This window comes from Anser cygnoides, chromosome 11 (genome assembly GCF_040182565.1).
Source record: "Anser cygnoides isolate HZ-2024a breed goose chromosome 11, Taihu_goose_T2T_genome, whole genome shotgun sequence".
NCBI lineage: Eukaryota > Metazoa > Chordata > Aves > Anseriformes > Anatidae > Anser > Anser cygnoides.
Genome location: NC_089883.1, coordinates 21,646,644 through 21,670,071, shown reverse-complemented (window position 1 = coordinate 21,670,071; position 23,428 = coordinate 21,646,644). Strand labels below are relative to the sequence as shown.

The following is a 23,428-nucleotide window of genomic DNA, read 5'->3' as shown; positions in this document are numbered from 1 at the left end:
TAAAAGCCTTGTTAGCTGCCTGTTTCTAATATAATAAGGAGGCTCTGGACTCAAACAGTGTTTTTCACAAGAAAAACATGATAATTCTTCAGCCGTGGCCAGGTTCTGTCTTGCTCTAACATCTGTTTGTCATCAAAGAGAACATTGCAATAAAAGAGGTGAAGATTATGTTAAATGCACCAGGTTAAGTGAGGAAATTATGTTGCCCTGCAGCCCTTTCTTGCACCCCTGGAAGAAATGTTGAGGCTACCTAGATTCTGTATAGACTGTGACATGTTTGACATGGTGTAGAAGCATGAACACAGGAGACTACTGCAGTGCAGTGCTACAAGCAGCATTTCCAGGAATAAGGCTGTTCTTAACCAAATTCTATCAAATTCTACATAGCATTTGTTATATACTATTCCTCTACACAATTGTGTGGATGGAAAAAAGATCAATGCAAGAGGTGTGGCATGGCTGATCAGCACCCATCTGCTTAAAAAAGTCTGAAGCTCCTTTTGGCTTCGGGCATTAGTACATACACTGTTCAGAGGCTAAACCCTGGGCACTGAGACAGGTTAAATGCTGAAAACTGAACATCTAGTAATGAAAAGCCATGGGTTAGTTTATTCTGTGGATAAAGAATAAGCACAGCAAATTAGGGAGTGAGTTATTTTAAATACTTTGGAAATGATTAAATAGATATATCATTAAATGTCCTATACACAGTGTGCACATTGGTAACCGCTGATGAGTAAGACCTCTATAAGGACCTCTGTAGTTATGCTTGGCACATTAACAGTGATGCTTATTGACACCATAGTGAGTTCTTCACTTCACAGTGGGCTAAATGAATCTGTGGAACCTGCAGTAAACATTCATCCAGGTCTCCAAACCACCATGCAGTTTGGCACGGTTACTTGCCTCAACTTCAAGAAAGTAGCATGGCTGTTTTAGCTGTGTTTTTGTAGCTTGTATAAATGAGATTTCTTTACCCTGAGGTTATTGTTCTCTCCAGGTAGGGAAAAACACTAAAAACCAAAAACACAACAAGAAACAAAATCACAAAAAAGAATGCAGCTTTATCTTCTTCTTTATAAAAATAGACCATTGTTTCACATGGAATATTAGAGGAAAATGCATACTTGTGTGAACAAACCTTAAGAACCGTGCTTCTCCCCATCCCCTGAAGAAGACTGTTTTTTTCAAGTATCTCAGGCCAAACAAACTTTTGTTTAAAACTTCCCATTACCTAGGACTTTTGTAAAGTCTGGACACTGCCCAGCATTGATGCTGCAGCCAGAAAACTGGATGAGCAGCTGCCTCCACAACTGGCCTGTTGCTGTTCCCCTGCCAACCCAGGGAGCTGCCAGCTCTCTGCCTGCTGGATGCTTGTGGTCTGTGATCTCAGCCCTACTCCAGCATCCTTGTTATCCAGCTTAAAGGAGTAAAATGTAGTGCCACGGGGCCAGTTTTCTTTGTTGCGTGTACCTCTGGGAAGAATGAGAAAGGAAAGCACAATTGTACATTGCCCCTCAGTTTAACACTACACAGTATTATCATTGCAAGTTTTCTCAAATCTTTTGACTTAAGTGATTCTTACTCATAATGAAATATAAATAAGTCAATGTTTGTTTTTTACGAAGAGGAGTGAAGATAGGAAGGGAGTACAGCCCTTCCATCTCTGCTGGGCAAATGAGAAAATCTTTTCCTTTTCCCTGACTGAGATAGGACACTCTGTCCCATAGCTTTCCTTTACTGGGATGGAAGGAGTCTCTCCCTCATCAGAGCTTCTCCTGTCAGAGGCAATAATGGTCCTTGTTAAATTCAGATGGAATTTGGGTGCTTTGCTGGGGGGCTGTAGGGGGACCTCGGGTAATTTTGCAACTAACTCCTCTAAGTGAAAACTGTGCCAAAGTTAGACTAACTGCACATAACAACAAGTTTTTCTCTGTGCAGATCTGAGAGTGAGTTACTGCTTTACCAAATTTGAAGATGGAAAATGTTCTGTGCCGAAGTCCCGAAACCACTCCAAACAAGAGTGTTGCTGTGCCTTGAAAGGACAAGGGTGGGGAGATCCCTGTGAACTCTGCCCAGAGGAAGCAGATGGTGCGTTGTTGACTAGGTGACCTTAATATCATGATAGCCTTTCAGAACTGAAAGAAGATTGTGATTCTTATAAGAAGAAATTAAGAAAAATATTTTTCCAGAGGTGTTTAATCTTAAAAATTGCCATTGCTATCTCTAAGGTGGATGCCTTTGCGGTCTCAAAAAGCATCTCTTGACCATATTCCATGTTTCCTTATAAGTTTGTTAGTATGATTAGGTGGTGAGTATTTTGCTCTGGAGGTGTCACATACTGCAGTAGGAAAGTAGTAGGCTGTATGTGGAAATACCTGCAAGATGCAAATGGAATTCATCTAATTACAAGTACAGGAAGATGAAATCTAAATTAAAAAAATATAATAATAAAAATAGAATTAGCTCCTCATCTGAACCATCATGTTACATTTTGTGACTTCATGTTATTATTTTAAAAAAGATCTGTCTGGCAGTCTTTTCAATGTGAATGACTTGCAAAAATAGCAGAGAATGACAAAACAGAGGCCCTTATGAAGGAAAGCCTTCCTGGACTGTTGCTAAAGAAATACTTTCTTTTGTGAGTATCCTCTGTAAGACTGTGAGTAACTAAGCATCAAACAACTCAGCAGGCCTTTGTACCATTGTAGTGCAATTTGCTGAACGGACTTTAATTCATACTGACAAATGTGGTTAACAGCATTACTAGTTTCAGGAATACATTAATACAGTTCATTAATATGTCATGTAGATGTTTTGGAGACAATCCACACAAAAACCAAGGGAAGAAAAGAGAAATCAGATGTGCCAGTTGCAGTACTCCTTCTAGGCGTAATGCCTGTGCAAATCTAATTCAGTTGCCCCAGGAGCATTTGAACCAGTCAGCTGGAAAACCATGATATACATCACAACATTTCCTTGAAGTGTCAGCACATAACATTTTTTGCAGTCCAGGCTGCTCTCAAATGATGAGATCAAGGGCATTTTTCTTATCTTTTAAAAGAGAAATGGCATTAACATATCTGAGTGTGAGAAATTTATGTCCTGGCATATTGTGGACACTGGAATTGGTTGTGTTTTCTTTTGTTTTTGTTTTTTTTAAATAAGTACTTGGTTGTTATCTTTGCATGTTCTCCACTGCATGCCATCTAATACAGGCTGGTAAACTCAAGCACATACACGAGTCTCTTTCTGAAGGCTTGGGCAATAGGTGGGTTTTGAGTAGCACAGGGCTGTTTCCCAATCAGAGAGCAGCAGCATGCCAGTCACTTTGTTATTTTCAGTGCAAGTGTGCACCTATATTTTAGCTCAATTTTGTTCAACCTCAGCAAAGGTACACTAATGTATTTCAACTAAAGAAAATATAACATCTGTTGTATAAGATTGGATTTTATTGCTGAACTGTAAACCTCTTTGCAGCCTACTGCAATTTCAAAGGAAAGTTGTATCTTGTGAAGAGTTCTGACCATGGTTAGTAGAGAATAGATGCTCAGCAGTGTTTTGAGATGATTTGAATTACAGTCATGCTCCCATCCATGTGCTCAAGATACAGTTTAGAGAAGAGAGGTAGAAGGCTAGTTTCAATTTGAAAGACCTGTTTTTTTTGTGTGTGTGTGCATGTCAGGCCCGAAAGTAGAGTTTATGAATCTGAAGAGCCTTTGTGATTACAAAACCTTCATTGTAATTTGGTCCAAAAGAGTGGAAATGTATGATTTCTTGTTTACTATAATGTCCAGAATATATTAGGTGATTTGCACAGGTAAGGAACTACATGCCTTCTGCAACAAAAAATTGGGAACGACTCGTTCTCTAAAGATTTACATCATCTTTAAATCTTCAAAAACTGCACAGAAAACCTTGTGGATTTAGAAACTGGGTGGTAACTTCACTCTAAGCTGAACCCAGAAATTATACTCTTAGCCTACGTATAAAAAAGATTATTGCTGCTAACTACTGACTACAAATGAGATTGTATTTTGTTCAGAAAATGTAGGAAGTCTTCAATTTACAATAAAAACGAATGCAGTCACTGGTACTGATACTTTTAAAGTGGAAATACTGCGTTAGTTTACTCCTTAAAGCAAGTTGAACAATGCTAATTATTCACAGGATTTTACATGTATACATACTGGAGATCAGGTGGAACGTAAAGTAAGCATATAGTTTTCACGTGAATATAAGACTAAAGTAAATTATGCATTTTAAATTGTACATACTAAATTTCTGGATCTGAGCATGAGAAGGATGAATTGGTGTGAGTGATTGCATAGCTTATGGCTAATGCTGATCTCTAAGACAGAATTTATCACATGCTTTGAATTTTTTTTTTCTTTCCACAGAGGCATTCAGACAGATTTGTCCATTTGGAATTGGCATCCTTGTTGGACCTGGTGATGCAAGACTGGGTAAGTGCCTGAACTGCACGATGCTAATGCTGTTGTTGTATCAATATGACATTTTCTACCCAAAAGCTATTCTCAGTTTCAGTTGAGAATAATCTCTGCAACTATTTCCAAATACACAATTTTTGGAAACTTCTATAATTCTTTTCATTTATTTATACCAATTTTAAATTCAAGCCTGAATATGTCCTATGTCAGAAATTTAACTTTTAGAGTTAAAAAACCTTTGGCTTTTTAATTTAAGCTGGGCACATTTACTAGGAAACTTCTGTGGTGGGATGTAGAGAATGGATCACATAGCGTACCTGCCTTTTCTTACACAATATCGGTAGCCTGTTCAGAGGCTTCAGAAGTACAAACCACAGTTTTCCAAATGCCATCAGTACATTCTGTTCTCACCTAAGACATTTCAGCCTCACTGGAAAAAAATTTCTTTTAAGGAGCACTGGATGACCACTATTTTTCATATCTACTCCTCTCCATATGCCCCCCCCACCCCCCCAGGCAAATTTTTTATATGACGTTTAGAATCAATTTCTTTTTTGTGCTCTGAAAGCTAGCCTGTAAACTGAATTCTATGCTCTCATCCTAGTACATCAAAATTCAAATATTTGTATTTTTGTTGTGATCTCAGGAATATTTCTTGCCAGAACAACATTGTTCTTTGGGAGAAGTCTAAAACCACATGAAGTAAACTGCTCTTAATGTGTTGTTTGTATTTCTGGTTCAGATGTGGATGAGTGCCTTGATCCAGATAATTGTAAATTTGGGCAGTGTATCAACACAGATGGGTCTTTCCGCTGTGAATGTCCATATGGTTACATCCTACAGGAAACTCAATGTGTGGGTAAGTACAGCTGGTTCATCTTCCATTTTAAAGAATCTGCTGAGTTGCTAAGTATGGCATTAAAGACATAACGGAGATATATTATTCTAACGTAGAGTTTCCATCCCTGCTGATGTTCAAAACCTGACTAGGCAGGGACTGTGCAACCTGTTCCAAGTAGGTCTTCCACTGGATGGGGGTTTGGCCAAGAAAACCTCCAGTGTTCTCAAATTATGCTAGAATTCTGTGACTGTAATGCTGTAACTTAAGTGAGTTCTTGGATTTTGTATTTTGGGTTTTTTTGGTTGTGTATTGATGACAGAGTTTTATACCTTTTACTTGAGAATAACTGTGTATTCCTGCCTTGATTTAATTGCTTGCAGATACTGATGAATGTGCTGTTGGAAATCCGTGCGGAAATGGAACTTGCAGGAATGTAGTGGGAGGTTTTGAATGCACCTGTGTTGATGGATTTGAGCCTGGACCAATGATGACGTGTGAAGGTGAGACTCCCACGTGTTAAGGACAGTCATTGCAGTTGTGTGCTGAAACAGTTTCCTGATTTCAGAAACAACTGAGGAGAGTAAAGCAGCTTAAAAAGTAAAATATAGCCATTTGGAGCAATGCATCTTTATCTGAAAAGGGAAAGCAAGTTCCTCCTTCCTGTACCCATCTTGAACTGAACCTTTTTCTAATTGGAGATTGGGTGAACAGGCTTTCAGGTGTTATCTACTAAAGGACTGCCCAGAAGGGAGCATCTGAGAGTACAGTCTCTCCAGAACAGTCCCCAGAAATGCTGTTTATTGTCTCTGTGGCTTTTGCTCACCTCCCAGATGACCCTTGAGTAAAGAGAGACTATCAGTGACTTCTGAAATGTTAAGCAAAGGTGAAAGTAGAAAATGGACTGCTTGGTTGTTGTTGTTGTTGTTTTTTGTTTGGTTTTTGTCTTTTTTGTGTTTTTTTTTTTTGTTTTTTTTAGGAAAGAAAGGGAGCAAACAGACAATGTAAACACAGTACCATATAAAATTACTATGGTACCCCTACACTGAATATTTTTTGTGCTTTTGTCTCTCATTTCAGACGTAAAAAAAGTGAAAGTGCACAAAGAAGGGAGGAATAAGGAAGATCAGGGTTATAGAAGGAGCACACAGAAAATTAGTTAGACTATAATATTTCATTGCGGTAAATGTTATTAAATGATTTATATTTATAAAGCCACAACTGGTGAAGGTACCAGAACTAGAAGGAACGTGTTAGACAAACCAAAGCAAACATTTTTATATGCATAGTACTTATTTAAGTAGTGGAACTCTTTGCTGCAGAGCATTAGTGAAGCCACAAGTATAAATTGATCCTGAAAGAGTTTGCACAAATTTGTGTGGTAATCCATCAGTGGAAATTAAGCTTGATAGTTTGGATGTGGCTTTTGGCTGTGGAAGTCCTTAAACTGAGAGGCTGTATCAGGGGAAAGATCTCCGCATACATGGTACGAGTTTTATTTTCAATACTCTTCCCCTCCCGTTATAGTTAGAGAGAAGAATGTCCTAGGACATTCTGACACTGTCATCTGACCTGACACTGCTGTTCTTAAATTATCTGCCACAATCTAGTTGTTTGCAAGCTCATACAAAAGAATGCTTCTGTCTTTATGTCAGTTTATGTTAGTTTTATATACAGTTAGAGCTTCATTCACTTCCCCGTAGAATTTGGTTCAAAGCTCAAATTGCAGAGGAGGAGTTAGCAAGTGCATAAACATCATTATGTAGCAGTAATTACTCTAGTAGCCCAGAGCATATGTAAATGCACTTCAAAATCATGTTTCTAGTGAGAATATTGTTTTATGGAATTCAGTGTATGAAGAATTTGAAATAGTGAATCTAGAATTTAAAAATAACCAGTCATAAAAATTGAGTCTAGAAGTGGAAAAGATGCAATTAGAAGTTAGATGGTATTTTGGCAGCATAGATCTGAAAATTATTTCTATTGGCTGCTTGCTATTGAAGATATTGAAACTTCAGGTAGCTTTTAAACATCCTAGCATGTCTGGTGCCTTCTTCTATACAGAAATGAGTAGAAATGTGAGTCCTCAACAATTAAAATTTAGCCCTTGCTAAACTGAGTTCTGTGGTATTGCCAGTAAATAAAACCTACGTGTTCAAGTCTGCTGCATATTGTGAAAGTATGTTTTCACTTCATATGGCCTTTGCTGCTCTGAATCTAGATGTCAACGAGTGCATTCAGAACCCTCTGCTCTGTGCTTTCCGCTGTGTGAACACTTACGGATCCTACGAGTGCAAGTGCCCCGCAGGGTATGTTCTGCGAGAGGACCGGAGAATGTGCAGAGGTAAAACTCCTACCAGATTCTCACAGTTACAAGATAATGATTTCAAGTTCCTGCAGGGGTAGGGCTCTGACTCACCGCAGTAGTGGTACAGAGTTTTAATCCCAGGAACTAACCGAGTCAGAAGGAATTTGGGATGAAGTTCTATGGCTTGCAGTTTGCAGTACACGGTTGATTGTATCAGCCCTATCGTGCCTGAAAACTTACACATCTACATAAAAGTGAGGTCACTTCAGATGATACGGATTTGTCTTGCCCCAGTAAAAAGGGCATGTGGGAGAACTGAATTTGCTCTATACTACATCTTGTATATAGTTTAGCATAATAAGTGTGTGTAGAATTTGATTAGAATTAAAATTCCAAAGTCAGTATTTACTATTGTGAATTTTCAAGAGCATCTCTTTATACAATAAAGTCTAAACCTTGTATTTTAGATCAGGATGAGTGTGAAGAAGGCATTCATGACTGTGACTCAAAACAGATGGAGTGCAAAAACCTAATAGGTACCTATATGTGTATCTGTGGACCAGGTTATCAGCGTAGACCAGATGGGGAAGGCTGTATAGGTAAGTGTGAAGCATTGAAGCTCTTGATACATACAGTTCCTCAGCAGAGCGGATGATTTTGGATTTAACAAAGTATTAAAGAACCCAAGAGAAGAATTATGAAACTACTTGCATAGTGGATGTATACACGTCCCTTTGCTGTTCAGGTGTTCACAAATCTGGGCAATAAGTAGAAAATCTGGATGTGGCTGTCTTTACAATCTGTTTGTACTGCTGTTGATGAATTGCTCTTAATGAAGAAAGCAGAGAATTGGGCCCACTGCTGTGAGCTCATTTATCTCTGTTAATAAGAATGAGTGTAGGTCCTGAATTATTTTAAAACTGGATAGCATTAAGAAGTGCAGCTATAACTGTGAACGGTTTTGAAAACCAGTGAGGAGTATGTTGCAGAGAAAATTTAGTAACAAAATATATAATGTTGTGAGCTGGTCAGCTCTCTTTCCTCTGAAAATTAAATAAAGAGAATTTTTATTTAAAAAAATAATATTTATGCAAGTTTAACAATGCAGAACGCCCAGCTTAAAAACTCCATATAAACTTCTCTAACCTGCTTCAATCCAGTAATAGACATGATTTTTCTCATACCATTTTGAAAACAGATGAGAATGAATGTCAGACCAAACCTGGGATCTGTGAGAATGGCCGGTGTGTAAACACAGTGGGAGGTTACAGATGTGAATGCAATGAGGGATTCACTGTCAGTGACAGCCAGAAAGAATGCCTCGGTAAGTCTTAACAGTAACACCCTAATGAACAATCACTTTGATAGCAGAAATTCTGTTTTCTGGGAGTCACTTTATCTGTGGTTGTTGGATGGTTTTTTTTGGCACTCAGAGGCGACCCCCAGTTGAGGCTGTTTCACAGCTTAATGAGTTACTACATTTTGTGGAAGTACTCAGGAGCTCATACTTAGAAATGTAACAGTTAATAAACATGCGTTTGAATTTACATTCCTTCTAGAAGGGGCCTTTTTAAGTAGGTGTCCTCCTGCAACTTCATTCTTCCCCTGCTAACTGCTTTGATTAGTCAGGTTGGGTTGGCTTGCTGTGCAAGCTGACTGTTCGGTGGTGTCAGTCAGCTTGGAATTGCTCTGCCTTTTCTTTGGTGGTGATTTTCAGCCAGTCCTTCTTGTCTGGGATCAGACAAACTTATCTTTTTATGAGCATAATGTAACTTGTCTTCCACCTTTTGCTAAATTTCCTGTCTTCTTTGTTTTCCTTAGACATTGTGCTCTCTTTCTTACTGCTGGTAGTCTTTCACTCTCAGTTCCACAGTCCCAGGGTGAAGTATGCCCTTTCTTTTATATTTCTAACTAAATTCCTAATATCTCATGACCCTCTGGAGGTCATCACCATTAGGATTCTCTGTGATACATAATTTGTCTTCCAGACAACAGGGAAGGCTACTGCTTCACTGAAGTCTTACAAAGTATGTGTCAAATCGGATCAAGCAACAGGAACTCTGTCACCAAGTCTGAATGCTGCTGTGATGGTGGCCGAGGCTGGGGGCCAAACTGCGAGGTCTGCCCCTTCCCAGGCACTGTGGCCTTTAAGAAGCTTTGTCCTCATGGTCGAGGATATATGTCTAATGGAGCAGGTACCAACTTACCTATTAAACACCGTCTTATGCAATTTATTGAGTAGTAAATTAGAAAATCTTGCTTTTTGCATAGTTAAACATTGATTGACGCACACTCAAATGGGAGTTTGCACGCTCACGTTTGTGCTGTAGGTACAGATTAAGAACTACTTGTGTACATATAAGCAAAGTGATGTTTGATTTATGGAGGCTAATATAGATCAATTCCAGTTGTTTGCTTACACTTAAAGCTTGTTCATTGTACTTGAAATTTAGATTAATGATCCATTCCATATTTTTCTACTTAACATTTCTCCTTAATCTGGGCAATATTTCATTATTTTATGTAGGTTTTTTTTTTTTTTATGTAGGGCCTTTTTTATGTCAGATTGCAAGAATCTACTAGAACTTTACAAAATCAGCTCTTCATGATGTTCTCTTGTGAACTAACCTTCATTTAACTGCAGATATTGATGAGTGCAAGGTTATTCATGATGTCTGCCGTAATGGGGAATGCATCAATGAAAGGGGATCTTACCGTTGTCATTGCAACCTGGGCTACACTACAGACATAACTGGCACTCTTTGCATAGGTGGGTTTTTCATTATGCGGTATGTATATAAAATTTATTATGCTCTCTCTATATAAATTTTACATATACAAGGCATGGCTTGTGGAAGGAAATACAAAACCTTTGAAAAAATGAGGAAATTAAAATGTCATTCCTTATGAGGTTTGGAGCATTTTAAAAAGTATCACAAATGTTGTTTGTCACAGTGGAGATATCTGTTTTTGCTTATTTTAGATCTGAATGAATGTAACGAGTCCCCCAAACCTTGCAATTTCATCTGCAAAAACACAGAGGGGAGCTTCCAGTGTTCATGTCCGAAAGGGTACATCCTTCAAGAAGATGGGAGAAGCTGCAAAGGTATATAAAAAACAAACAAAAAACCTGCAGAAATTCATACCAATCCAATAACATTTAAATGGTGTAAATAGCTTGTGCAGAATGGAGCTGGTGTTTCAGGTAACTCTTTGTTAATTTGGATGAACATTGGAACCACAGGCATTCTGCAGGTTGGTAGTAGCCAGTCTTTAAAGACTTCTGAACCAATGGTATAAATGATTGGTCTTATGTTGGTAAGCATACTGAGTTAAGCCATGTTGTTCGATGATAAATATATCTTTATGACTGCTAATTATAATAACTCTAATGATCTGTAATTCAAAGATGGATGTGGTTTGCAGTGCATTGTCCAGCATCAACAGAGTTTTAACCAACCACCTCTGCAGCACACTGAATAAGGGACAATGTTGCAGGAGAGAATTTGAAATGCTCATTATATTTTCATTTATTTCTGTATCTTGTTACCAAAGCTCTGGCTGAAACCACACAAGTTTGAGCAGCAATTCTAAACGTGGCGTGGGAAATGACAGTATACTTTGTCATTAGTATTTAAATATTTCTTTTGGAGTTATAGCACGCTTCAGTGCAATACCATTTTGCAATCTGCCACTGCTTTTGATGAAGACAGTGACTTTTCATTTGCTGACTGTATCTAGAGCAGGCATTTATTATATAATAGCACCTTTCAGACAGATGAGAGTGGTGTCTGTAGTCCTGCATGATCGCAGACATTAGTATAGCTCTGAAGTCCCATCATAACATGTGGGGTTCCATGTGAGAGGTAGTGGAAGCCAGCATGAAAAGTGACGTGTGGATTCAAAAGCCTTTATTTGATACTTTATTTATTTTCAATCTCTTCTAAGTCCAACTGAACTGTCACATCCTTGCCAGGGAACATAAATGAAAGATATTTGCTTGTTTTTTAGATCTTGATGAATGTGCTACAAAGCAGCACAACTGCCAGTTCCTTTGCGTCAACACTATTGGGGGTTTTACTTGTAAATGTCCTCCTGGATTCACTCAGCACCATACAGCCTGCATTGGTAAGTGATGTGAGAATGTAGACACAGATTTGGGATTTCTTACTGTTTCTTTTTCCAGAAGCAAAGTAGCAAGAAGGCGAAATAAGCTTCCTGGGAAACCAAATGGAAACATAGGTCAGATTCTGATCCCAGGCCGACAGAACAGAGGTGGAGGTCCTCCCTACCTTCCCTTGTTTTCATAAACCATGTCTTTGAATTTTGCACTTGCGGGAACTAGATAGTAAGACCACTGATTTTTAATTTTTGCCTTACCCTTTCTTACCCAAGGAGCAATAAAAATAAAAAATCAGTTCTTTTCCTGTAGTTCATTGCAGGCCCACATTAGACATCGCGTTGAGGCTCCCTTAAAAAATAAGCATGAAACGTGTATGTTTCTGCAGTCCTACTTTAAACAGTTACACATTAGGTCTGTGGAAATGTCTCATGTCAAAGTAACACTTAGGCTTTGTTTTCCTTCAGATAATAATGAATGTGCTACTGAAATCAACCTGTGTGGGGCGAAGGGCATTTGCCAGAATACACCAGGAAGTTTTGTTTGCGAATGTCAACGTGGCTTCTCACTAGATCAAACCGGGCTTAGCTGTGAAGGTAGGTACAACACGTGGTGCATTTAACTTGGTCTCGTCTTGTTTTCCTTCATCTTCTTTCATCCTACTGTTATCCAAGGAGGGACATACAGAGTAAGCACCAAAACCTACGGGGTAAGCATGTGCAGACTGAAGAGAGGGTGGGGTATAGAAGTTTACAACAATTTCCCTTAATGGGCCTGAATAAATAGATATATTGCAGGACGCTAGAGAGCTGATATCTTCTGAGGAGACTTCAATTTAGTCTGGAATGTTTTAGTTTAAGAACCATAAGTTCAGTGAACTTCTGTTGAATCCTGCCTGGATTTCTGAGGGGCTCACCAAGGACAGGAAGTCTTGCATCTCCAAGGTGACCTGCTGAGAAGAGTTCAAGGGCTGACGACTTTATTCCTCTGGGTCCCTACAGCCTTTTACAGGAACAGGGTTTTGTTTGTTTTGAAAAAAAGATATCCTGGGATTCCTGAGTTTGCTTAGGGGAAAGCGAGGAATTCTTTGCTGTGGAGATTAGGACCCTTAGGAAGGCCTTGTTGGTCTCACATATAAATGGCTTTCTTCTCTCTGCTCAACAGCAGAATGCAGTAGCTATGAAAATTGTGGCTGAATTTAATCTTTCGGTGGTTTTCTGCCCTAACTTACTTTATGGAGCCAGAAACCCAAACCTGAAAGGCCTGAAGTGGGTTCCCGTGCTGGTCAGGGTTTTGGAAGATCCTGGAATTTACCTATACATATATATGATTTTATGTTTAACATACTTTTCAAATATAGAATAATTTGAGCTTTTCTCCCAGAATTCAGAGTGTATCTCACCTTTTTAGATGTTGATGAATGCGATGGAAACCACCGGTGTCAGCATGGCTGCCAAAATATAATTGGAGGATACAGGTGTAGCTGTCCGCAAGGATATCTCCAGCATTACCAATGGAACCAATGTGTTGGCAAGTCACTTTTTAAAATTCATACATAGAAATGCATGTTACCTTTGTTAGCAGCATGTGAAGGGCAGTAGGGCATTGAATGGGCCTCATACAAGCTTGTCTTGTGTAGGTAGCTGGAGATGTTTGACCTCTTTGAGAACAAAGAGGTCTGTAACTCTTTGCTTGGCTTTCTTTGCTTTTAGAAACATAAAAATGCCGTAGCTTGTTAGCACTGTGGTGCTCTACGGAGGTCTCTGCTTCTCATTATGCTTAGCAAAATTCCTAACATTTTATGCAGCCCTTGCTGTGATGTTTGCTAGCTTGTGCTCCAGCACTTAATGCCTGTTACGTACAAGAGAACAAGGGGGGAGCACAAACATAGGGTGGCCTTGAATAATAATTAAATTAGCAGAGCTTAGGGTTAAATTAGAATCTAATAATTGTCATGAGAAAAAAAATCAAACAAGCCTGTAATAAAGAACCTGCATTTTTAGTACTACTAATTCTGACTGTTGGGGAGGACATTATGGAATGTGAAAAAGTGCAGCTCTTTAGTTTTGCAAGTCATCTTTGCTGTTTCCAAGTCTTCCTGGGTGATAGCATTTAACTACGTGCATTTCCAGCCTGGTTTCCAGACCAGGCCCACGCTTTTATTCTGGTGGTTTTTTTTGAGACTATTGACTACTGTTTAGATTTCATACAAGGATTATCAGTTTCAAAATGCAGAGGTATGCCTGAAAGACAGAAAGGCTTCAACCTTTGTGCAACATACACTAATCACCAGACTTCACTAGGGAAAGTTAGGTTGGGTGCCACAACTGGGGACAGACTTGGCTGGCACTTCCGCCTTCTTGGACACGGGGCAGTCCAGGCAGAAACCCAGCACTGCAGGGCAGGAGGTTTGGTTTTCTTGTGTGCTCATGGCACCTCTCCTTCCTGCTGGAGCTGAGCATGACAGAGCCGCATGTGTTGGAGTGCAGAGCACCAGAGAGCAAGGCTGGCACCTGCTGGCACAGCTCGTATAGAGTCCAAGGCTCCCGTACATTTTTTTCCTTTTTCCATGTTTTTTTTCTTCCACCAATCACCCAAAATACAGGAACTAGAGTTGGTAGTATCCACACTCCAGCTGTTGTGGAGCAAGGCAGAGTATGTCTTGTCTTGGTGCAGCAACACTCTGTGGCACAAACAAGTGCTTATGATGTTGACTTAATTGCCATGAATGCAGCTGTGTTAGGTATGATATTGAGACATCACTCTAACTTAATGCCAAAGCTCCGCTGGGCTTTGGTGACAAATAATGCAGCCCCAGGTTGTAATATATTGAGTTCTCCACATGTTCAAATCATAATGTCTGTAATCGTATGTGCTTAAAACACTTATCAAGATCTCCTGTGCATATCACAGGGGAAGAATTCACGTAATAGGTTTTTCTGTGACACTTCTTTCCTATTACTTGATAATCCCACTTCTACAAACAGTTTGTGTCTTTTTAAACTTTATTAAATAAAGTATTCAGGGACTTCTGATGTTGCTGCAACACATACTTAGAGAATCACTGAAGAATGCTTTGGTTCCTCCCATGCCTTCTGCTGTGTGTGACTGTATTCCCTGCCCCGGCAATTCTGTAGTGCACCATGCCATAAATCACACTGCAAAAAGTAAAGGCACTGGTTTTAAACAAAGAAAGAACAGCCACATTGTTTGGGAAGAGACAGTGATGCTCTGAATTAGTACTTCCATCTCGTGGATGTTCAGGTCAGAGATGCTGCTCTGGGCTTGATGTTTTTATCTATGCAGTGTCTAGAAGACATTTCTTATGCATGTGCACACGCACACAAGCATGTGCAGTTACTTTATCACAGAAAATGGAGAACAACAGCATTCAGAACATTTCAAAGCGATTTTGCCACATCAGAGAAAACATTCAGATCAACTGCATTTAACAAATCATCCATATATAGTAAGCAAGCCTGAGCCGACCTCAAACTCCTACAGTGCCACACTTGGGAAGTTTGGAAAAGCGTTGTCTCAGTGTGGCAGTCCTTTGTATCTTCAGCTGCTTTTATTTTTACTTTACTACTAGTTCCTGCACCTTACCTGCACCTCATACTTAACTGCGTGTAGGGAGGGATTTTCAGTGCCTGGAAAAGGTGTCAGAGCCCAATTCCCTACTCTTTCCTTTAATGCTGAATAGAATTATCAACATGCGATTACTAGACCAGATTGTCAGCTGTACAAAGTTTTATCCTTCTCAATGGTTTCTGGAACAAAAAAGTTCCCTCCTCTGCTTCTCTGCTCAGCACCAACTGACGTGGCATGAAGCATCTAGAGCAGCCCAGCCGCTGGGTTGTGTGGCCGTAGTCAGGGAGAGGCCGAGCCCCGTCCTCCCTCCTTTCTGTGCGCGTCTCACGGGGCAGCAGGTTTAGCAAGTCGGGGACAGCCTTTCTGAAGGGGTAGCTTGGGCTGGGCCTGAGTAACAGTTAACATGGTATGTTCTGCTTCCTTTCCAGATGAAAATGAATGTCTCAGTGCACACATTTGTGGAGGAGCATCTTGCCACAATACTTTGGGAAGCTATAAATGTATGTGCCCTACCGGATTTCAGTATGAACAGTTTAGTGGAGGTTGCCAAGATATCAATGAATGCGGTTCTGCACAAGCCCCATGCAGTTATGGTTGTTCAAATACTGAAGGTGGCTATGTCTGTGGATGTCCACCTGGTTACTTCAGAATAGGACAAGGGTAAGGGATTCTCATTTTAACCTAACAGACATAAAGGGGACATAACTCGCTCCCTTCTCTGTAGTGTGGCACAGCAGAACCAGCGGGTTGTCACCACTGAAAGGTGGACAGGGTTGTGGAGGTGCTCAGGAGATGGATCCACCTGCCTGTTTTGGAGATGGGGGAGGGGAGAGCTAACAGAGAGAAGGGAGCTGTATGGGTTTAGTGTTTAAGAAAATTTCTCACAATTACAAAGTTCAATAATCTCTTTTAAGCTACTGTTTTCACCTCTCTCCTGCATACCCCAGCAGCTAGTCAAGCTACCTGAGCTTGCCCCTTGGAAGCTCACACCTCTCACCATGATTTGTGGTGTACACTTGTCTCTTTAAAAACAAACAAGCCCACCCCATCCCCCTCCAAATCCAAAGACAAATGATATTATACAGGAAGTTTCACCCACTGGTTGGAACAACAATTTTGTATGCTCTTATGTTCCTGCATGTTCCATATTCTTATCTGTGTTCCACATTAATTATTTCTTAAATAAATGTCTCCCTTATCTAGGAAACCAATTTTCACTTGCCCCAGTGGGAGCGTTAGGGCTGTGCATCATGTAGGACCAAGCACTCAAATGGAAAGCAGAAAGATTGTGGCTTAAATTTTAGAGGTGACTAAAAGTTTGGGATACTCAGTTGGCCTACATTATGGAAGACCCCAATTCTCAGATTTTTCAGCACTTCCTGAAAATTGGTCTCTTTTAATGTGTTTCGGGTTGGATGACAGAAACAACTAAAAACTTCTCAGAGCCTGAACCTGAGTTTTTAAAACTGTTTAATATTGGCAGGTCTCTCTTAGGCAAAGCCTCTTGGAGACAGAATCTTGAAGTCAAAGAGGCGATGGCACTGTGATTCAGTGAGAATTTTGCATGTTGAATTCAGCAGAAATTTTTTCTGGGAAATGAGTGCAACATAATTGCTTATTATTTGTATTCACAGTCCCCAGATTTAGCTTTTGATAAGATATGTCTCTCACTGGAATTAATTCTGGATTTCTTCCTTCCTCAGACACTGTGTTTCTGGAGTGGGGCTAGGCAAAGGTCAAGGACAAGAGCTTTCACTCAGTGGAGAAGTAGATGACAACTCGCTCTCTCCTGAAGCTTGCTATGAATGTAAAATCAATGGCTATCCCAAGAGAGGAAGGAAGCGCAGAAGCACTAATGAAACTGCAAATGAAGCAGAGGTAATCGACCCTTTTCAGGGGGAAGGGGTTTGGTGTTATCTTGTGAAAGGCAATCTTAGAAGGACGTGGGCAAAGAAACAATCCCACAAGAAAAAATTATACCCCAAAGTAGACCGAAGAGCTGGTTTTGGACTACAGGTGTCTGGGGGGGGGCGGGTTCTGAAGTTGTTCACTGTCACTAGGCTAAGGTCATCCTCTGCAACCCTCACCTTTACCTGTCACGTCAAACAGTAAAACAACCCACCTAGCTGTCTATAGAGGGTAATGCACTCCCCAGCAAAGCAGGCTCTTGATGTCAGAGGATGGCAGATAGGTAAAAAAATTTGTGTGACCTTGTGGCAAGGAACCAGCACTGTTGGTCAGGGTGAGGACCCCACCTAGCAGGACCTGTCACCGCAGGCCTTCCTGGGGCTTGTCCACACCCTTGCAGTCGTTCAGGTTGGGCTGCCAGCCTGTGAATGAAGCTGTCAGCGGGGTCACTCGTGGTGCTCGCTGCTGGCCCCAGTGGAAGGACAGGAGGCTGAGCTTTAACTGCCATCACTAGGAAGTCACTGGGGACAGTGGCAGGTTTCCATTTGCCTCTGAGTGGGTAACTGTGTATCAGTGAAATGCTTAAAATCTATTGTGCTGATCCAGCTCCACTCCTTCCTAGCTGTTGTCATTGTTTTTTTATCAACCAAAAGTTAGTGAGTGGTTTCAATGCCCACATTTATATCTGGGTGAAGACTAGTCTGCTGTGTGACAAGTGACATGTATTGTCTTTATATGAAGAACAGGCACCCTTTTTCTTTCATCCTGTAGGGAGATATTTTTCTTTAGTTCTTAGAAAACATTTCTCAAAATGGGATTAAAGTAAAGTAAATCCTTCACCAAACTCCCTCTGCTGGGGTTTGTTCTGAATTGATCACAGCAGTGAAACAACGTGGCGGAGGTGGTTGTAATGCTGTTTGTTCTTCAGCTGGGCTTGCTGCACACTTGTCCAAAAGTCTGCCTGCTCCCAGCACCACCCCCTCCCAGTGTGAGCGCAGAAGTTGTGGCAGAAGCATGATCCTACAATGTGTCATGTTACTGTAGTCTCTCTTGAGCAAAACTCCCTGCATTACCTAAGGAGTGCCACGTTGGCTTATTTTAACTTCTTGTAATATAAGGTCAGAAATTTCTGCTTGAGTCATCCAGTGCAGTGTCCCACTCAGGTCACTAGACTTAAACCTTGGTCACGCTAATTATACTTAGACTTTACAAACAGTAAACAGCTTGCAGAAGTGTTCACAGTCATTGGACGTCCCAGTTCTTCATCCTTTCTATGGTGACAATGACGTTAAAGGTGACGGGACCTGCCCTGATCTGGCCAGAGAAGCAGCAGGTCATGGCAGGTCTCAACTGTGTAGGTAAAAGTATGTGTCTGTGTGTGCAAATGAGTGCGTTCCATTCAAAATATAACAAGAGACTCTGCACACTCTTGTAAAATGATGTCACACCATCACTACCCTGAGCAGTCGTGTGTGCTCTGCTCGTGTGCATATGCCGAAGAGCTTCCTTTTCCACACGTGAATACCGGGGATTCGGGAGCCAGCGAGCCGTTTCCATTAAGTGTTCAGTGAGTGGCTCTCTGCTAACGCAGGAAGGCAGGAGAGTGCTTTTGCCCTGGAGAGTGGACACTTGACTGTACTTTATTCTGACAACTCCTAAGACCCCAAAGAGTGGTTTAGACAGATGATGTTACAGAATGTCCTTTAAAAAGTTATTTCATTAGTAATGGATGCGCTGGGTAAGAACTACACACACAGGCGCCTGTGAAACATTGACAAAGCCGACTAACGTTGTTTGTTCTTGTGCAGGATCAGCAAGAGCTGGAGCCCCCGATCAGCCTCGCCAGCTGGGATATTGAGAAAGCAGCAGTCTTTTCTATCAACATCTCCGAGCTCAGTAACAAAGATCGCATCCTGAAACTGCTTCCTGCCCTCACAACACTGACAAACCATAACCGATATTTAATTGACTCCGGAAACGAAGATGGTTTCTTTAGAATCAATAAGAAGGACGGGATAAGTTACCTTCATTTCACAAAGAAGAAGCCAGTGCCTGGAAACTATTCATTACAAATCAGTAGTATTCCACTCTATAAAAAGAAGGAACTTAACCAGCTTGAAGAGAAACATGACAAAGACTACCTCAGTGGTGAGCTGGGAGATAATCTGAAAATGAAAATTCAGATATTGCTTCATTAATTCATCAACCAAAGACCAAATAATTAAACCAAAGATAGATAGGTAGGACTGAATATTCCTCCCAATCAGATTCTCCATATCATAGGTACAATCTTACATGAGTACATTTGTATGAACGAGCACTATTATACTATTACATAAGCAAGGTACAGGATGAATACCCTAGCTCAAAACAACCACTTTCTCAGGCTTTTAACTGTAGCTGAGCTACCTTGATATGTTGAATCTTGAAAACTGGGACTTTAACCATTGGAAGTTGGCCACTGATGCTGAGACACATCATCATTTCAGCAGAGGTACAAGAATGTGCTTTCAACTGATGGACAGCTCTATTTTTGTAATTCTTAAACTTCGCTTCTCCAACTACAACTTACTAGGTCAGCCATTTATGATATCCATTTGGTGCTAGTAAATTTTCAACCTAGATTTATAAATGCACTGTAATATTTACACAACTTAGAAGCCAAAATTGCCATTATTCAGTCTAAATACTTCAATCAACCAAAGTTAGCTCAGTAGTTTATCTCAGTTATGCCTATAATACATTACATGTAAATTAAGTGTGTGTATACTGTAATCATGCTATTTTTATCAATGAAGCATTTGTAAACTAGATTAATAATACCCTTAATGTGAGGGTTTGTAATGGTGCTTATAAGACCAACTACTTGTTAACTGTATACACAAACCTGATGATAAAGTTTCTGTGACTTGCCAAAATGCACTGAGGTCAGTAGGGACCGTTAAACATTCTCAAAAGTCAGATGACAATCAGTGCCATCCTACACCATGACATTATGTAATGTGTTAAGAGTACCCATAGTCATTCATATCAACAAGGGTTCAATGTCATAAATGTCACAATAAAACAGTTTTTTTTTTAGTTTATTCTGTGGCCTTGTGTTCTTGCTAGAAGTATGATAAACTGAGTTCTTATGTTTCAGGCATTTTTGGTAGGGTTGGTTGTGTATCTGTGCACAGGTGATTTCTTCTTGAAGGCATGCTGCTATCATTTGTTCATTCTTTGTGCAAAGGAAGAACGGAAGAAATACAGAAACCTTCACAAATCTAAGCAGCAGTGGAATTCTGTAAAATAATTGTGTGGCTCCAAAAAGTGCGTTAGAACACTTCCAATGACTTGACATGAATAATCCTGTCAATCAGTAACTTGATTGCCGAAACATGCAGAAGTGGATGTTAAATCATTATACAGAAAAAAAACAATTTATTCAAAGTCATTTGCTAAAACTGCTTTGACTTGTTTAAAATATTCCATTCTTTTACCCCCACTTCAACAGCTGTTGTCAAATGATCCAAGACTGATTGCAAAAGGGATAATCCAATACCAAAAGCAACCACTAGTTGCGGGTGGGCTTCAATAACAAAGGAATTTTTCAGTGACGCCCATGTTCTTGTATACTCAAGTGCTGTGGTGCATCTTTTAGCAGCAGCAGGATGTTCTACTGAGGTGCGATGCTACAAAATCTAGGGGGGAAAAATGACAAAAGTGGTGTTGCTGAAAATACTGATTGGATAGCATTGTAGTTGACAGAGGGAACATACATTAAGCTATAACAACTTTGAAAGGGAAATGTACTGTAACAATTTACCCTGAATTGTATTATTTTCTGTAATTAGATTTCAGCTGCCTTGGATTTCTTCTATAACAAATATAACTATATGGAAAGGAGCTGGTGCACAGGGTTACTTTGATATTTGTAATGGACTATGTCTGGATTTTATTTGTTAGTGTGCCAAAATCTTGAACAGTGTACTTTTTCCACATGTTGCGTAACTATGGCAAAATATAACCAGAGCTTTACAGTTGTACATGCCACTTCAATTTCAGCAGGTTGGGAGTGTTTTCTAATGCCAGCGGCAGCGTGTAAGATTGTATGGTTTCTGGTTAAGGTTTGGGTACTTTCTCTCCAGTCCATAAACATCAAGAGGAAGTGAGAAGAGTAGTTTCAGAAATAACTGTCAGGACTTTGTCAAGCAGAGTTAGTCTGGCATTGAAGCTGCTGTATAACATCTTATTGTGCTGAAGCCTCATCAGTTGTGTTGTGTTCCAGTAGTCCCAGTGTTGTCTGCACAGTGGATCACCTTTGTTACGCTGCAGAAACAAGGGAGAATCAGAGTATTGTTATTTTGTGCTCCAGGGAGGAGACCAATTTGAAGTAGTCCTATTTTTCAATCAACTAAAAGTCAATTTTCAAGTAATTCCAATATTGTGCTATAAAATATTGACAGCATCTCTTTTAGTTGTTTAAAAATGGAAGGCACAATCTTGCCTGCCAGTTTTAGTTGTCATATATGTATAATTATTTACAATAGCTTGAATTTCTGCGGTTTTCTTAAATTCCCAATGAAACACAAAACTTGCATGATAACATTGAGTGAGACCTGCAATTAAAAAGTTGTTTGTAAGCTACAAGTGTGATTTAAAATATCTTCTTGTATTTGATTTGGCAATGGGATCCCAGAGAGACTCTAAGCACTAGGTAGACTAAAGCAGAGGTCTTTTCCAGTGTGTATGCTTTTGCAATTAAAGGCTATTTTTCAACTTTGAGGAAATAAATACTTGAATAACCATGTGCTCTGTTGCGATTGTGCATATGACTCGACATGGATATATCCATGCATGAATGCATGGATAATAAATAGAGGTTTTGGTTAACTGTTTAACTAAGATGGTTTCTTACTGTACATATCAAATCATTCTTGTTGTGTATTGTAACTGTATCTTGTAAATTTGACAGCTGACGTGTATTTTGGCAGAACATGACTATTTCCACAGTCTCCCTTTTAACACTGACTTTCAAAGGACCCAAAGTGTTTGCTTTCTTACAGCAGGTCCCAGCGGGTCACACTCCGGTTTTCTCTGAGATAAATTATCTGCATGGTGATTCAAGTTCAGCTTTGTGCTTTGGAAGAGCTAATCTGGGCAAGACTCCTGGGCACAGACAGGCGTCAACTGTTTGAGGAGCAAGGCACCGCGACTGTTACCTAACAGCTGCCTACAACTCCTGGGACCCTGTTTGGGCACCTCTGGTCTCTGCCGGCAGCACTGCGACAGGTAAGTGCAGCACAAGGCAGCCTGCAGCTGCTCTAGACCAAGCTGGAGGGGGAGGCGTTGGCATTGTAAAAGCCTTCTCACCACCTTTAAAAATTCACATTAGCTGCAAAAGAATCATTAGGATTCCCCCTTTAAACTGATGCTGTACTGGAATCATCAATACCTCACAGTACTCTTACGGGTCTGATGGCTTTTGCCAAAGTGAGTCTGGTTATGAATGGTTATAAATGAGCAAGGTTAACAGCTTATGTTGCGGTGTGGTACTGCTGCTTCCTGAGTAGGTATGGGAGGGGAAGGAGGAAGCTTCCCTTCTCTGAGCTTCACCATTGTGACAAGATAATCCTGCATTTTGAGTTACAGAGAGGAAGCCAGAGTTCAGCAGCTGTTGAGGTCACGGCTGCCTGTGGAGCCACAGGAGCTGCGTACCCATCTTGCAGTGGTCCTGCAGCTGCCCTGTATAAGGTAGCACAGGAGCTAACAGGACAGACACACTTCTCAAAGCTGGGATGTCTGAGCCCAGGATCTTGCCTACTTCACCCTCTCTCTGGAGCAAGTCTTTAAGCTCAGTCTGCTTTGGTTGGCTTCATGCTTGTGAGAGTGGCCAGCAGCTAAGGCCAAGATAGAATGTACAGCGGGCTAATCCAGTAAATCCAGGTTGGCAGTGTCGTACTGGAACATTTGCCCAGAATAAGCCCTCATTTTTTCACAATGTTGGAGGATAATGCTTAGCTAAAACTGTTCAGAAAAAGCCAAGGGCTTCTAGTTGTTGACAGTGGCCTGTGTAGGATGGCTGCAGAAACCTGCGCAGCCCCTCTTGGGAGCTCCTGCAGTTACACGTTGTGGAGGGGGCTCTGCCTGCAAGCCTGTGTGTTGGCATCATGGGTCTGGGCATCATGTTTGATCCCAAGTGCCCACAGTCACACTTGCTCTGGGTGCTG

The 23,428-nt window shown here is 40.5% G+C and overlaps 1 protein-coding gene across 3 annotated transcripts in view; it reads left to right on the top strand.

Moving 5' to 3' along the window:
- The window catches only part of FBN1 (fibrillin 1), a 157,645-nt gene extending 137,343 nt beyond the window's left edge, over positions 1 to 20,302 (top strand). For all 3 annotated transcript variants that reach the window (XM_048052354.2, XM_013177522.3, XM_067004149.1), the window contains 16 exons: positions 1,942 to 2,091; positions 4,401 to 4,466; positions 5,194 to 5,310; positions 5,673 to 5,792; positions 7,511 to 7,633; positions 8,065 to 8,196; positions 8,796 to 8,921; positions 9,586 to 9,792; positions 10,242 to 10,367; positions 10,581 to 10,703; positions 11,609 to 11,725; positions 12,185 to 12,313; positions 13,128 to 13,247; positions 15,737 to 15,968; positions 17,012 to 17,186; positions 19,025 to 20,302. In XM_048052354.2, the coding sequence (XP_047908311.1) occupies positions 1,942 to 2,091; positions 4,401 to 4,466; positions 5,194 to 5,310; positions 5,673 to 5,792; positions 7,511 to 7,633; positions 8,065 to 8,196; positions 8,796 to 8,921; positions 9,586 to 9,792; positions 10,242 to 10,367; positions 10,581 to 10,703; positions 11,609 to 11,725; positions 12,185 to 12,313; positions 13,128 to 13,247; positions 15,737 to 15,968; positions 17,012 to 17,186; positions 19,025 to 19,414 (2,453 nt within the window). In that variant the 3' untranslated portion in view covers positions 19,415 to 20,302. The remainder of the gene's footprint in view (positions 1 to 1,941; positions 2,092 to 4,400; positions 4,467 to 5,193; positions 5,311 to 5,672; positions 5,793 to 7,510; positions 7,634 to 8,064; positions 8,197 to 8,795; positions 8,922 to 9,585; positions 9,793 to 10,241; positions 10,368 to 10,580; positions 10,704 to 11,608; positions 11,726 to 12,184; positions 12,314 to 13,127; positions 13,248 to 15,736; positions 15,969 to 17,011; positions 17,187 to 19,024) is intronic.
- Positions 20,303 to 23,428: the final 3,126 nt, after the last annotated feature.